This window comes from Schistocerca gregaria, chromosome 7 (genome assembly GCF_023897955.1).
Source record: "Schistocerca gregaria isolate iqSchGreg1 chromosome 7, iqSchGreg1.2, whole genome shotgun sequence".
NCBI classification, from domain to species: Eukaryota; Metazoa; Arthropoda; class Insecta; order Orthoptera; family Acrididae; genus Schistocerca; species Schistocerca gregaria.
The window spans coordinates 380,691,177-380,708,890 of NC_064926.1; the positions used below are offsets into that span (position 1 = coordinate 380,691,177).

Sequence of the window (17,714 nt, forward strand, 5' to 3'; positions counted from 1 at the left end):
CTAAAGACTGCTTATAAAAGCACATTTGTTATTTGAATTATAATAGTTCGTTGTGCTATACTTAATTAATAAATAATGATAAGAATAGATGAAGATGAAGATGAAATGGGAGATACGATACAGTGTGAAGAGTTTGACAGAGCACTGAAAGACCTGAGTCGAAACAAGGCCCTGGGAGTAGACAACATTCCATTAGAACTACTGACGGCATTGGGAAAGCCAGTCCTGACAAAACTCTACCATCTGGTGAGCAAATATGCATAGGACAGACGAAATACCCTCAGACTTCAAGAAGAATATAATAATTCCAATCCCAAAGAAAGCAGGTGTTAACAGATGTGAAAATTACCGAACCATCAGTTTAATAAGCCACGGCTGCAAAATACTAATGCGTATTCTTTACAGACGAATGGGAAAACTGGTGGAAGCCGACCTCGGGGAAGATCAGTTTGGATTCCGTAGATATGTTGGATCACGTGAGGCAATACTGACCTTACGGCTTATCTTAGAAGAAAGATTAAGGAAAGGCAAACGTTTCTAGCATTTGTAGACTTAGAGAAATCTTTTGACAATGTTGACTGGAATACTCTCTTTCAGATTCTAATGGTGGCAGGGGTAACATACAGGGAGTGAAAGGCTATTTACAATTTGAACAGAAAGCAGGTGGCAGTTATAAGAGTCGAGGGACATGAAAGGGAAGCAGTGGTTGGGAAGGGAGTGAGACAGGGCTATATTGAGCAGGTAGTATAGGGAACAAAAGAAAAGTCCGGAGTAGCTATTAAAATCCAGGGAGAAGAAATGAAAACTTTGGGGTTTGCTGATGACATTGTAATTCTGTCAGAGACAGCAAAGGACTTGGAAGAGCTGTTGAACGGAATGGACAGTGTCTTGAAAGGAGGATATAAGATGAACATCAACACAAGCAAAACGAGGATAATGGAATGTAGTCGAATTAAGTCAGGTGATGCTGAGGGAATTAGATTAGGAAATGAGACACTTAAAGTAGTAAAGGAATTTTGCTATTAGGGAAGCAAAGTAACTGATGATGGTCGAAGTAGAGAGGACATAAAATGTAGACTGGCAATGGCAAGAAAAGCGTTTCTGAAGAAGAGAAATATGTTAACATCGAGTATAGATTTAAGTGTCAGGAAGTCGTTTCTGAAGGTATTTGTATGAAGTGTAGCCATGTATGGAAGTGAAACATGGGCAATAAATAGTTTGGACAAGAAGAGAATAGAAGATTTCGAAATGTGGTGCTACAGAAGAATGCTGAAGATTAGACTGGTAGATCACGTAACTAATGAGGGGGTATTGAATAGGGTTGGGGAGAAGAGAAGTTTGTGGCACAACGTGACTAGCAGATGGGATCGGTTGGTAGGACGTGTCCTGAGGCATCAAGGGATCACCAATTGAGTATTTGAGGGCAGTGTGGAGGATAAAAATCGTAGAGGGAGACCAAGAGATGAATACACTAAGCAGATTCAGAAGGATGTAGGTTGCAGTAGGTACTGAGAGATGAAGGAGCTTGCACAGGATACATTAGCAGGGAGAGCTGCATCAAACCAGTCTCAGGACTGAAGACCACAACAACAACAACAAAAATACTTACCATCTATCTTACATACTTGTGTAGTTTTGTTAATGAGCATGGTTCTTCAAACAATGAAAGTTTAAGGGTCTTCATGTACTAGACTAGTTAGTAAATGAAGCAATGCAAGGACTCCTTCAGACAATTCTGTTTAATTGCTTCAAACCGAATTTAAGAAAGAACTATTTACTATGTTATCTATTGTCATGCATGTTGGTTAATTAACAGGTATAGAGAAGCTGTACTAAGCAATGAAGTTACAGATTATGATCATTAGCAGACCCCTGATTTAAATTCAGAATCATTTCAAGCTTATCCCTGTTCAGTATTGCTACTAGTTTCACGTGTGTCGGTGATTGTTTTATGAACTGTTACACCCAGTTCATTTGAGGTACGTTTTGTTGAGAGGAATATGTTAATGGTTACTATCTCATTGGCCAATAGTTTGTTAGTAGTACATCTGTCTGCAAGGTTAGATTACTCTATAGTAGTCTGAACAGATATGAGGAAAGAGTTTAGTCTGTGTGTTAATGAAGGTTAGGTTAGTCTTAGCAGTATTTTCTGCTTTACCAGTTTGCTTGGCACAAAAATACATCATTAGGCTGGTGACCTGTTTTAATATGTAATGTTACAATTTACTTTTGTGCTGGGAGAACGTCGGTTCCTGACCCTACTGTTTACTGATGTTCATGCTCTGCTGAAATGTTTCGGAAACGTATCCCAATTTGATTGCTCTCTTTCTATTAGGTTATCTCACGGTCACCACTTTAAAAAAATTCCTGTCGGAGGTATAACGTTAGCAAGGATTGCCATTTTAAGGTGCTCCGTGGAACCGTTACAGTGTTAACGGCAGGCTAGGCACGGTACGGAAAGTGCCTATTCCGGCTACTGATTGTCTCGCACCAATAGAGCGGTATGAAACAGGTTGTTGCAGTAAGTCCGTCACGTGTTCTGGGATGACAGCTGTAGATATGCAGTGGTTACGACGTGTTTAGCGTGCAGTACGGCGATCGTCCCTTTTGGTGGTCAAATGTAATCGAGCGAAACCTTGACGGCGATTACGCCGGCCTTCATGTACCCACACAGGCTAACATAGGGGCACTGTCAAAGCCGAATGCTACATAAATCTGAATACTACACAATTCGACCCGCTGGAGAAAAGGAGACACACAGTAAGACCTCTGTCAAACTCCGTCGCTTGCTCATAGCGCTGTCTCATACGAGTACGGGATTGCCTATGTCCGCGCAACCGCCACTCTATATCTGACGTAGTTCATCACCTTACATACCCTACAGGTCTCGTAAGAATACTCAATACCAACATCTCTGATAGACTTGTCTGGCTGTTCTACCTGTCACAGAGAATTTACACATTCGCCGATGCTGTGTGGATGGAAGAAGCTACATTTGTCTTCTAGTTTCGTAACACTCTTCGTCAGACAGTGCAGCACTGACTAAGAACTAGTAAAGTTGGTATTAGGAGTACTAGTACTCTGATACTGCTGTTATTGCTGCTGCTAATAACAACAACAACAACAACAATAATAATAATAATAATAATAATAATAATAATGATAGTGGCAGATGTAAATGTATTTATAGGTGTACAAAACACCTATTTTCTGGCTACTGAGAGCTGAGAGAGAGAAATTCAGGTAGACTGCACCACCTAGAAGCACTGGGAAATGAAGAAAATTTGGTAGGATAGAAGTAGCGGAGTAACGAGTACTTACAGGGACAAAGATAGACATATTATTGTTGTTTCATTAGATACGTCATTCACTATCTTTTGAAGCTGTAGGTGTAATTCATTTCTCTGATGCAGTGAGGGAATTCATTCTGTCACTGAAAAGGACTTTGTGAAAGTGCCTGAGTGATGGAGCGGGGAACAAAAGTGTTTTTCTCTGATGGAAACATCGAAAGGCCAGATATTGAAATAACCAAGAGCGGAAATGAAAATCAGCTACAACCACTTAGTAGCGGAAAGGCTTGAGGACCAGATGAGATACCTATCAGACACTATACAGATTATGCGAAAGAACTTGCTCCCCTTATTGCAGTAATTCATCGTAGACCGCTTGAGCAACGCAAGATACCTAACGACTGGAAGAAAGCGCAGGTTATTCCCATTTTTAAGAAAGGCCGTAAGACAGATCCACACAATTATAGGACTATATCGTTCAAATCAGTCTGTTGTAGAATTATGGAATATGTTTTATGCTAAAAAATTACGACGTTTTTGGAAACTGAGCATCTCCTCTATAAAAATCAACGTGGATCCCGCATTAAGAGATCCTGCGAAGACCGGCCGCTGTAGACGAGCGGTTCTAGGCGCTTCAGTCTGGAACCGCGCGACTGCTAATGTCGCAGGTTCGAATCCTGCCTCGGGCATGGATGTGTGTGATGTCCTTAGGTTAGTTAGGTTTAAGTAGTTCTAAGTTCTGTGGGACTGATGACCTCAGATGTTAAGTCCCATAGTGCTCAGAGGCATTTCGGCCAGCTCCTGCGAAACTCAGCTCACTCTGTTCTTCCAGTGGACAACGGAGCTCAGGATGATGCCGTGTTCCTTGATTTCAGTAAGGCATTTGACACCGCCTCACATTGCCGTTTAACGAAAAAAGTACGAGACTACTGAGTATTGTACCAGACCTGCGATTGGATTCAAGACTTTCTTGCAGGTAGAACTCAACACGTCGCTCTTAACGCAACTAAATCGGCACATGTAATGGTAATATCCGGAGTACCACAGGGAAATGTGATAGGACCGTTGCTGTTTACAATATATGTAACTGATCTAGTAGAAAGCGTCGGATGCTCTTTAAGGTTATTCGCACGTGATGCAGTTGTCTATAACAAAGTAGCAACTCCACAAGATAGTAAGAATTTTCAGAACGACCTACAGATAATGAATGGTAAAGACTCAGCCAGGTGACCCTGAACGTAGATAAATGTAACATTTTGCGCATACATAGGAAAAGAAATCCACTATCGTACAGTAATGCTACTGATGATAAACACTTGGAAACAGTGTCTGCTGTAAAATATCTAGGCGTAAATATCCAGAGCGACCTTTAGCGGAATGACAATATAAAACAGATCGTGGGAAAACCAGGCACCAGACTTATCCGCAGAATCTTAAGGAAATGTAACTCATCCACGAAAGAAGTTGCTTATAAGGCGCTTGTTCGCCCGATTATTGGGTATTGTTCATCTATCTTGGATTCCTGTCTGGTAGGACTGGTAGAGGCGATAGAGAAGATCCAACGAAGAACGGCGGGTTTCGCCACCGGTATCCTTAAGCTGGCGAGAGAGCGTTACGGAGATGCTAACCAAACTCCGTTAGCAGACGTTAGAAGAGAAGCGTTTTGCGTCACGGAGAGATTTACTACTGACATTTCGGGACAGCACTTTTCAGGAGTCAGACAACATATTGCTTCCGCCCACATACATCTCGCGTATTGACCAGGAGGAGAAAATTCGAGAAATTAGAACTAATACAGAGGCTTACCGACAATCATTCATTCCAAGCACCATTCGCGAGTGGAACAGGATTGGAGGGAGCAGTCAGTGGTACCGAAAGTACCCTCCGCCACACACCATTAGATGGCTTGCGAGGTTTGATGTAGATGATGAAGATATTACAATACGTTGAAAAAAAAATTTAAAAAAGTAGTTGACCATGAAAAAGCAACAAATTAAAACAATCGACGGCCGGGACTGATTTTTCTGGTCACCAAGAAACACATTCTGCTAAATTTGCGAGCATGGATGACGTAAAGAAATTGGTAGTGCGAATAACAAAATTTCTGAAGGCACACGCATTATTCCACTGTCAGTTTAACAGTTGACGATGGAACTGTATGAAGGGTGCGGAGGCTTGAAGTATTATTGCGAAGTGTGTTGGTTAAGTCAGAATGTCCGCAATGATTTTCGATTTGAAACCCACTATTCATTTCTGAAGGAAAAAAGAATGCAGGACAGAAAATTAGGACGTCCGGAATGCATTTCAGGCCTTGAATTCTAAGTGTACTTGACTGCCCACTGCCCATAATTATACATTGCAAGGTGAGAAATGACTTCTTTCTGATTTGATGAGGCTGCATTTAAAAAGATATTGTAGAAGGGACAAATTCTGACAGAGTCTTGATACCCAACCTCACTGGCGTTAAAGAAAACGTAAGGTCTGATGAATTTATTACGGTCCTGAAGGAATTACAAGGATAGTTTTCTAAACGTTTTGAGGACCGACTATCTTATGTCTGTTTTCCTGCTGGTTTAGGGACCGTTTGCCGTTTCAGCTGAAAGCGTCTCTGTGCATATGCAGATGTAACTCATTAATATGCACTGTAATTCCCGTTTTTGTGACAAATCAATTTATTTTAGAACTGTCCGGACATCTACGTTGTTTTCCTCAGATAAGGTTCTCACGCCTGCTTGATGAGATTACGAAAGTACTAAAATATTGCTGTCAACATGTGTCTGTAAAAGATCTTTCTTCGATTACGAAGGTAATAAGTCACGGTTACGTGGCAAGATGCGAGCGAAAATCTGTGAAATCGTCTGCACCTGTCCACATACCGACAGTCTGTATCAGATAAGAATCATATTATGCCTTCCGTGTGCCAAAATTGATTGTTTGTGACCTTCGTTATTGAGAAATGTTAAATGTCAAACGAAGTTGTATGCAGTGCGAGTACATTGCCACTTTAGTGCAGAGCAATCTCAGTTTCGCCCTGCTCATGGTCAGTGTGCCGTGGCTGTGGGGGAAATGTGCGCTGCGTCACTTGTGACAGGGCACGAGTCTTGAGCAGAATTCTTGGTGCCCCTGTCCTTGAGTGATATCAAGATAGCGAATTAATAGAAATGACAGACGTGAACGTTCACGTGAACTGCCATACTTGAAATGTCATACATGAAATGCCTTTTCGGTCAACGTCATTTGGGTGCTGCCCATCATATTCTAAAACCACGTGACAAGTGGAGTAATATATTATACCACTTTTAGGCGATCAACAAACAATACTTCCAATCATTAGAACTGTTAGCTTCAGAACAATAATCAACATGAGACTGAATTTTGAGAAACTTTAGGATGTGAACTGTGCCAAGTACAGGTTAGATTAGTAAAAACTTACGTGTTTTATAGAAGTTTTGTGCTTATCAAGCAATTGATTTTTTGAATATAATTTATTGCCTATAACAATGAAATTTTAATTTATCTCCCTTTCTTCCTTAGTCATTTCCAGGATACACACTATGACTTACATTTTCAGTTTAGGCGATTTGAAATGTGGATCATTGGAATATAGTTAGGCTACTTTCTGGATGGTTATCAAAGTAAGTTACAAATCCTTGCGGGCTAGTTGTACCGATGACGTTACAAATCCTCTCCTCTACACCTTTTAAAACATTTGATCTCACAAAACTTACAGACACGCAGTTTTATCCTGGAACCTGCTGGCCTACCAACAGGAAACCGGGCAGTTAAAACTGAATACTGTAAAATATTACACAAGCGTTGTGTGTTTTTAATTAATTAATATAAATTTATAATGAACTGTTGCGTGAGAATGTTTCAACCACAGCATTTGTATCAGCCACCGAAATGGGTTATGTTTAAGTGAGGGAACTAATTTGGCATCTGCTACAACAACGGACTCGCAGTCGGAAGTAGAGCTGTTCAAATGCCTATCTGGCCATCCAGACTTATGTTTTCATTTTTTCCCCAAATTGTTTAAGGTCAATGCTGGGATGATCATTCTGAGGAGAAGACAACGCGTTTTTTCGCGATACTTCCGTATTCCACGCTTATACTCCGTCAGTTACGATCTCGCGGTCGACGGAATGATCAGACGTGATGTTCCTTCTTTGTTATATTGCGAGGTTTAGTAGAATTTAAACGCAGAACCATCCAAAAATAGCGTGAGAACATATATGGAACCTACCACTTATGTGTGAAGCAGTTTTTCATATGACTTACACCTGTATTCGACGTCGACGCGCTCTTTTTCGCACTCAACTTCATTCTGACATTATGGCGGTAAAGAACATAGGCAATGTTCGCTCTATACATACACGAATTTATCTGAACCGTTGTGTATAGGCGTTCCTTTTTACTGGTTTTGCCCTGTCATATGTAATGAAATCGACCACATTTCCAGCTGTATATAATAGAACGTTAATTATATGGATATTACATATGAAGATGGTATCTTTTCTTTCGGACATGTCTGAAAGAACAGATACCATCGGTGACCATACAGCTATTTGGAATGAAATTACAATGAAATGAATGCCCATAACTGCCTACAGGCGTTGATCTAAGTCAACGGGGACAGTTGAAAATATGTGCGCCGACCGGGACTCGAACCCGGGATCTCCTTCTTACAGGGCACACACTCTACGCATCGGAGCCACCGAGGACACAGAGGAGAGCGCGACTGCAGGGACTTATCTCTGGCACGCCTCCCGTGAGGCCCACATTCCCAACTTATTGTCCCGCACTATACTCAATATGAAGATGATATCTGTTCTTTCCTACAATTGGATAGAGAGTCTGCCATATAACCAGAAGATCTCGGGTTCGAGTCCCGGTCGGGGCACACATTTTCAACTGTCCCCGTTGACTTATAGCAACGCCTGTATGCAGGTAATGGTATTCATTTCATTGTAATTTATATGGATATTAATTTTTATGTTATTGAGTAATTTACGAGTAATGCATACTATGTGACTCTTTAAAGAATAATGTATATAATAGCTGCTGAATGAAAGAATAATTTGAACTGTTCTGAAGCTATTTTAAGAACAATGGAATGAATGAAAACATAACGAAAGAGCAATGGAGATTTTCATATTTTACCGTAATGGACAAATCTATAGACAATGTTGGCCGTTGAAATAAGACAGAATTCAAAGAGAGAAAGAGATAGAGAGAGAGAGAGAGAGAGAGAGAGAGAGAGAGAGAGAGAGGAAGACAGAAATGGCTGGGTTTGAAAAGGGATATTAAGCTCAAACTAACACGACGTCTGTGTGTGTGTGTGTGTGTGTGTTTTTTTTGTGTGTGTGTGTCTGTGTGTGTGTGTGTGTGTGAGTGAGAGGGGGGGATGGGGAGTCTGTAGTGGCTTATAATTCAATTAACGTTATATAACATAAAAATGTGGAGTTTTGAAGTAAAATAGGCACACTGTACCTCCAGTTACGAGACTCATATCCGAAACCAACATCAAAATAATTAACTGAAATAAGAGCGTGTATTTACTTACCCGTACTTAGCGAAATTTGTCCACAGAGTGGTCAGAAGCTCAGTCACCTTTCCGTCGTTAGAATTCGGATCCTTGTCTGGCCCATTCTGGAGGAAAAGGTAACTTGCTTCTGCTGCGTGGCCCATACCTGCAATAGGCATCTGTGTCAGAAAAAATGTCTCTTGATGCAAATTAAAAATACGTAGAAGACAACACTTTTCTTAAAAACGTTTATTTCGTGTTCACTGGATGTAAAAAATGAGTTTTGGGGTACGGGTCTAGCCTGTAGATTCTTGAACCGTCCAACTTCTCTTCTGGAACATAATAGCGAGGGGCCTGATATCATCACTTCTTTTTACATTAAATTCTTTCTCAAAGAGTTACGGAAGATTGGGTTCCATACATGTATATGATTGATTGTCTGTATGAGACTGATGCAGAAGTGTGATACATCGCACTAAGTTTCTACACACAGTTAAATTTAAAGATAATAACTTCATTGTCAAATATAGCCTCTAATAATCACGTCACTACCACACGTTAAACTGTAATAAGTATCAGTGCCAACAGCAGCGAGTATTCTGTAGGAAGCGACGGAGGTCGTTCGTCAACGACAGTGGAAAAGGCAACGGGTAGCGCGACTGGAGGAAACACATTCTAAGACTATATAGTAGTACACTATCTTGTACTGCTCGACAGCCGTTACATTACTGCCTCAACCAACAAGCAGCATGGCCATTCTACGCCTTCTGCACCAATGTCGAAGACATTCCTATTGACTAACTGGCTTGGTAGAAATTAATTTTGTTTGCAGCAGCTATTTGTTCCCGACGTGGTATTTTAATCCAAACGCCTGAATTGTGTGTCAATTTTTGAGAGAAAAGATTATCTATATGCCGATTTCGTTGTCTGTCACCCAACGTCTGAGGGAGGGATAACATCTGATAGAAATAGTTTGGAGTGTATTTTTCGATGGAAAATAGACTTCTGTCTATTTGTCTGCCACTGTGGCAGTGTTTATCAATGGAGATGATTCTCTTAATGATTGTGTAGTCTTATTTTTACACCCACGAACAGCGATATGCAGCAGGATTTTGGAACATATATTGTATTCGAACATTATGAATTATCTCGAAGGAAACGGTCTATTGACACATAGTCAACATGGATCTAGAAAACATCTTTCTTGTGAAGCACAAGTAGCTCTTTATTCGCATGAAGCGTTGTGGGATATTGAGAGGGGATTTCAGATTGATTCATTGTTTCTGGATTTCCGGAGACTTTTCACACTGTACCACACAAGCAGCTTGTAGTGAAATTGCGTGTCTATGGAATATGTCTCAGTTATGTGACTAGATTTATGATTTACTGTCAGAGAGGTCATAGTTCGTAGTAATTAACGGAAATTCATCGAGCAAAAACAGGTCATTTCTGGTGTTCCTCAAGGTAGCGTTATAGGACCTTTGCTGTTTCTTATCTATATAAACGATCTGGGTGACAATCTGAGTAGACGCCTTAGGTTGTTTGCAGATGACGCTGTCGTTTATCTACTAATAAAGTCATCAGAAGACCAAAATAAATTGCAAAGCGATTTAGAAAAGATATCTGAATGGTCCGAAAATTTACAGTTGACCCTAAATAACGAAAGTGTGAGGTCATCCACATGAGTGCTATAAGGAATCCTTTAAACTTCTATTACACGATAAGTCAAATCTAAAGGCCATAAATTGTACTAAATACTAGGAATTACAATTACGAACAACTTAAATTGGAAGGAACATACAGAAAATGTTGTGGGGAAGGCTGGGGAAGACTGTACGGTATTTTATTGGCACGACACTTAGAAAATGTAACAGATCAACTAAGGAGACTGTCTACACTACACTTGTCCGTCCTCTTTTACAATATTGCTGCACGGTGTGGGATCCTTACAAGAGAGGATTGACGGAGCACATCGAAAAAGTTCAAAGGAGAGCAGCACGTTTTGTGGTATCGCAAAATATAGGAGGGAGTGTCACTTAAATGATACAGGATTTTGGCTGGACATCATTGCTGAACATCATTGCGACGGAAACTTATCACGAAATTCCAAGCACCAGCTTTCTCCTCCCAATGCGAAAAGCTTTTGTTGACACCGACCTTTATAGGGAGAAATGATCACCACGATAAAATAAGGGAAATCAGAGCTCGTACGGGAAGATGTAGCTGTTCATTCTTTCCGCGCGCTATACGAGATTGGAATAATAGAAAATTATGAAGGTGGTTCGATGAACCCTCTGACTTAAATGTGCTTTTGCAGAGTATCCATGTAGATGTAAATGTAGATATAGAAACTGACGTGATATGATGATGAGGTACCATAATCCGAGGAGCGTAGTGGGGGGATGCGGGAGACCCGCACCGCCGACTAGGCAAGGTCCTAGTGGAGGTGGTTTGCCATTGCCTTCCTCCGACCGTAATGGGGATGAATGATGATGATGAAGACGACACAACAATACCCAGTCATCTCGAGGAAGGGAAAATCCCCGACTCCTCCGGGAATCGAACTTGGGACCCCGTGAGCGGTAAGCGACAACTCTACCGCAAGACCACGAGCTGCGGACTGACGTGAGAAGCCAGATCTGTTGAAAGATTTGAGCTCTTGTTGCGAACCTACCCTGTGGGAATGAAGCACGTCTGGCTTGTATGTGGAATCTCTCCCGCACATCGTTTACTAGAGATGAAAACGGTGGCCAGTGTCAGACACCAATGTGGGAGGTCTGCTTGCAGCTCACTTTCATTGCACGATTTTTAAGAGCAGGATTTAGATATCTTGTCAATACTCTGCACTCCAATCATCACAATAAATGTATTTATGTACTAATAACAATAATCTAGTGACGAAATGTACAGAGATAAAATTATGTTGCATTAATTTACATTCACTCTGTTGCAAACGTTATTGAACTTGCAGATAAGAGTAACTATTATTCGCCATTGGTAACTTTATCGCTTTTTGTTTCCTTCAGAAAAATTTTCGCCTAATAGTTTTAGGCATCTCCAACGGTGTACAAATGAGATAATGACATATTACCTGAACTAGAGATACTTTGCTTACATATTGTTTCATAACAATATCTTTAAGTTAATATTTACATAATTCATAAGTTAAGGAAGAAGTATTGGTATTTACTTTTGTGTCTCCTATATTTTACGTATTTTCATTCGTTCTTCTGTAAACGCTCTTATAGGCATTTCTGAAATCAGAACTCTTTGGTGCAGATGTTCATTGAACTGCATGTCAGCCATGCTGTTCTCTGCAGTTAGCCTTGCTGATAGCTTAACTGAGGGATCATGAGAATAGTAGAGGGTAGCGGTGTAGTGAAATGTTGGGTTGGATATCAATGGTGGATTCTGTGATAGTGGAGGTGTTAACGTATGTAAGCACGTGTATGAGTGAGTGAGTGTGTGTGTGTGTGTGTGTGTGTGTGTGTGTGTGTGTGTGTGTGTGTGATTTGTATTTTTATTTCTTTTCAGATATGTAATATTCATTATTTAAAATGACCGTATGTGCATTACATAGTGGTCTGCTGTATTTCAGTGGATATATGGCCTGCTGTGTGAAATGACTTTCTTGGAACGTGACGATTTTGTTTTGTTTTGTTATTATAACACAGGATTTCGGTGTTAAATGCTTCGGCAATCAATTCAGGATATTTACAATTGCAGCTATTATATTTCAGTTCATGGGTCCCTAAACTTTTACAGTTATCTTTATCTGCTATCGCTGTTTAAAATTTATTTTTAATTACTCTCCTGTTTTTATTGGTTACTTTAATTTCATCTTTACTTCTTAAGTTGCTTCTGCTGTTCATTTAATTGTGATATGTCACTGCGTACCGTTTCCTATTTTTTTTTTTTTTTTTTGCAGAATGATTTTCTAAATTGATTCACCAGTTATAAATAAGATCGTCCCACGATGTGCGCCAAAATATCGTAAATTCAGCTATAATGTGTTGTATGCTCACCTGAAAATGTGGCTTTTAGTGCCACGAAATCGGTAGTGATCCAATAACGAAGGACTACGTACAGCTGAAGCGCTTTATTAATACACAAGATAAATTTAGACTGATTGAAGGTAAATTTGTACTAACCAGGTTGCAGTGATAAAATTCTGATTTAAGTATTAACACAAAGAAACATTTACATTCATCGGATCACAATTCGCTGGTCAACAATACAAATGAAAATTTACATCACTTTGACTGGACGTAGACGTAACTCAGTAACTGTCCCAACGAAATGGGGTGATGAAACTTTTCATCTCACCACTCGGCGAAGTCAGTTTTACATGAAGGCATGGGTGGCTGATAGGATGTTGACACAATGTGTTGATCATCTCACATCTATGTGGCTACCGGATGACAACCGGGAGCTTTGACCTTCCTCATTCAGTGGCGGTGGGGCAACGCCTCAATTGAACACTCGTTCTGCCCTGAGCAGCCACTAGCCTTAACACTTGCATGTAGAGCAAACCCGACAACCAACGTAGTGTTATCATCCTACCACTCGGAGTCTGTTATCAGCTGTGACAGTCCCTCAGAGGTGGTGTCACTGCAATTTTTGCAAGTTGAGGTCAGAGAATCTGATGCTTAAGGAATCGAGTTTCGACGTGGTGAGTCCATTTGAGATGAAGTAGAAAAATAGTATATCGCAAGACGATACACCATTTAATTAATGTCAGAAAACTGAGTCGACAGTTGGTTGACCTGATTGCAGAAAGCAAAGATACAGCGCTTTGTGCGAAGGAGCACTAAAAATCACATCTTCTTTAACATCCCTGAGCTCTCCTCTCACTTATAGATCACTTACTGTCCATCTGGCTGCTTCTCTTATTACTTTTCTCTCTCTCCCTGTCTCATTGTTCACTGTGAGTCAGTTTCGTTGAGGGGCCTCCACTCTATCCTACACGGTTCTGAATTTCCGTTTGTATCGCTATTGTCATTGACAGAATCAATTTAAGATCTCAGTGACCAAACAACACGGCATAGGCACGCCTCCTAGTATGCACAAAGGGTAACAAGATTTCTGATCTTGTTGTGGCTAGCAACATAAAACTTCATTGCAGAGAAACCGTTAGACACATATAAAACGAAAGAGACATACAATCAAGTTATAATAGTGAAAATTTGAACATTAAATACCGTGAAACCTTTAATCATCCCAAATATGCTGCTGTTAAACAATATGTACTGTAGAATGAGATTTTCACTCTGCAGTGGAGTGTGCGCTGATATGAAACTTCCTGGCAAATTAAAGCTGTGTAGGTAGGTAGGTAGGTAGGAGACGAGTAACTCGCAGAAGTGAAGCTGTCAGGACGGGGCGTGAGTCGTGGTTGGGTAGCTCAGACGGTAGAGCACTCGCCCGAGAAAGACAAAGTTCCCGAGTTCGACTCTCGGTCCGGCACAGTTATAATCTGCCAGGAAATTTAATATGTACTGTAGTTCAAAACAAAATATCAATAACTAATGAATAAATTATTTCTTCTATTTCCTTTGTTTGCAAACGGAATTAACTAAAAAATTGCGTGAAACATATTAGCATAAAAAATACAAAGTTATGTATCAAAAGACGAGTCTCAAATATTCTTATCAACAAACTGAATGACGCACTCTCTTTAGCAGACAAGTCCATTGTATCGTAAATTTGGTTGGCGTTATGATGTTCCAATGAGTTGTCTTTCAGTACACAATGGAATAGTCACCTGTTGTATACTTTAACGTAAATGTAGATGGTATCTCTGTAGACTGTGTAAGAAATACAAAATTTCTAGTAGTGAATAGTGATTTGTCTTCTAATCAGTGTGAACATAGAAAAATGCTGAGAAAAACAACGTCATCAACTTGTTATTTCTTTAGAGTACTATTATCATTATGTAGCAACGAGCGCCTTTCAATTATATATTTCCATATTTGTACAGGGAATGCATTTTAGACATTATTTTTAGGGAAACAAATGTACGAAAGGTGAATCCAACTTTAAAACTGCAACAAAAGATACTGTTAAAATGTATTGGCATTTGCGAATACGGACAACCCTTAGCTATACAATGGAATGAAGGCAATGAAAATTTGTATCGGAGCGGGATTCGAAACCGGAGTTCTCGCTTTAAGTGAGTGGTCACCTGAACCACATTCTCTATCCGTGCGCTACTCACAGCCAGGCCCAAACATCCATATGTCTTTCTTCATGTGTCGCAACCAGCACTCGGCCACATCATGTAATTCCCGTAGTTCCGGGGGGGGGGGGGCAGGTGAGACCCATTTTAATTGAATGTCACTCCCTCGTATCGATTGACAAATGCGGTATTATAGGAATGCCTCTGTTCTTAAAAAGTAGTGTGCAATATTGTTGGTTGTTCGTACACGATTTACGGCCATATCCATGCTTCCATATGTTGTCTGTCATGCCTAAAAATCTGCACTCAAACACGTTATGTAATTCCAATACGGGTAAGGGCAATTTAATTGAAAGCCTCTGCATGCATGTCAGGAGGAACAATGCACTGTACTTCTTTAGAACACAGGCGCTGTAATATCATATTGTGAATAATAACCAGAAATATTAAATAGGTTCCTTTTAAACATCAGTTCTTAGGAATGGAGTTTTAAGTACATTGTGTGAGTATATTTACAACGCAGTTAAGCACATAAAATAGCTTCATAATTAACGCAGAGTCATCTCTATCTCTGAGCATTGAACAGGTACCAAGAAGGTATAAACAAAAATCCCACGACATTTTCTACGGGGAATAAAACTGCACAATGAACTACTTAAGGAAATAAACTAATTTTAGAAGGCAGTTGAAAAGTACCTCTCCAGGAACAGGGATTACGTCAACATAAATAGTAGATGTTTAGTAAAAGAATGTAACACAAGTACATAACAATAAAATTGAGAGATTGGCAATTTCGGGCTGGAAAATCCATTTTACATTACTGACAGAGAGAACAAAAAGTTATCATAAAAGTTTTGGCTCAAAATGCACAAAAGATGTAAAATATATACTAATAGGAAATAAGGAACTCAAAAGTATTCCAATATTTATCTGCGTACGAAAAACATAGGTAAAAATATAATTTTATACTATATATTATATAAATATTATATAAGAATGGAACCAACCATATTACCTAAATAAATTGTAACATTGCAAACAGTAGACCTAATACTGAGACCATATAAAGGACTGCAGATATGACAAAAACATGGGCACAAAGAGGGACTAAAAATACCTCAAATGCTCTTTGTTTGTACGTCGTTGTATGCTCTAAACGAGAGTAATAATAAAACGATTGTGTCACGTGGCGAAACGTTTTCGTGTAGAAACACTTGTGTGTGTGTGTGTGTGTGTGTGTGTGTGTATGCAGTGAAACGATGTTAACAAATGAAGGTAATGTGTAGCACTACAATTTTTACGCAAACGCAGTTCGTGGAAGCAGTTAGTATCGAGACACTTACAGAGGCGACAGAAACCAAAACTGAGGGTAGCATAACGACAATCTAAAATCCTGCTCTGTTTTCAAATTTCCCTTTATAAAGGAAAATCCGGAAGTATTGCGGCAGTTTATGTCTCCTAATGCTCCAAAGATATGTGAAATACATATTACTGTCAGTGGCATTGAAAAACGGCAGAAATACTTAAAACTGAACAAAGCTCCAGGCCCTATGCAATCCCTATGAGATTATATACCGAATTTGCGGCTGAGTTACTTATCTTCTAAGCTTATACAACGTAAATCTCTCGAACACAAAAGAGTGCGTAATAGCTGAAAGAAAGTACTGGTGACTCGTATCTACAAGACAGGTAGGAGAAGCGATGAGCAAAATATATCTTACACATCCATCTGCTGTAGACATTGGAACCATTCTGAGCTCAAACGTAATGAGTTACCTCGTACAGAATTAATTCCTCCATGACAACCAGCATCCATTCCGAAAACATCGATCATGTGAAAACGAACTCGCACTTTCGTCACAAGATATCCTGAAAGCCATGGATGGAGGCAGTCAGATATATTCAGTTTTTTTCCAAAAAGTGTTTGACTCAGTATCGCACTTACACTTGTTATCGAAAGCAAATCGTGTTGTCATGGACTGGTATTCTTCGACAGATGTAGTAGTAACTTCAGGCGTCCCACAGGCAAGTGTGTTGGGACTCCAGTTGTTCGTGTTGTGTATTAATGACACAGCATACAATATTGTCAACATTGACTCTTCTTAGATAATGCAGTTACTTACGGCGAAGAACTGACTGCAAGGATATACACAAATATTCAGTCAGATCTTGATAAGTTTCATACTGGTGGAAATTCTGGAAACTCACTTAAAATGTTCGAGGATGTAAAATCATGCACATTAGAAAACGAGCAACGTAGAATCGAATGACTGGAATCTCAATGCGCCAATACTAGCATCACTCAACACATATAAATACCTGGTATAACAATTTGTAGGGATGTGAAAATAAACCATCAGATGGACTCAGTTGTAGGTAAATCAGATGGCATTCTTCGATTCTTTTGGTAGAATACTAGGAAAATGCAGTGTCAGTCTACAAAGACGATTGCTTTCAAAAGACTCATTCGACCTATCCTAGTATGTGACTCAAGGGTATGGGTACCATATCAAATAGATCTAGAGGGGTGTATATTCAATGTACACGATGAAGGGTAGTACGTGTGGCTACAGGTTTGTTTGACCCATTGGAGGGAGTCATGAAATGGCTGAAAATCGAGAGCTCGCTGTCACATGAAGATAGAGACCATCTAAGTGCGAAAGCCTACTTTCCAGGTTTTAAGAACCACCTTTTAGTGAAGATTCTAGGAATATATTACAACTCC

General features: G+C 39.9%; 1 protein-coding gene across 1 annotated transcript in view; it reads right to left on the bottom strand.

Moving 5' to 3' along the window:
• The window catches only part of LOC126281767 (acetylcholinesterase-like), a 100,471-nt gene that overhangs the window by 2,561 nt on the left and 80,196 nt on the right, over positions 1–17,714 (bottom strand). Inside the window, exon 9 of the mRNA XM_049980965.1 lies at positions 8,854–8,980. Coding sequence (XP_049836922.1) covers positions 8,854–8,980 — 127 coding nt within the window. The remainder of the gene's footprint in view (positions 1–8,853; positions 8,981–17,714) is intronic.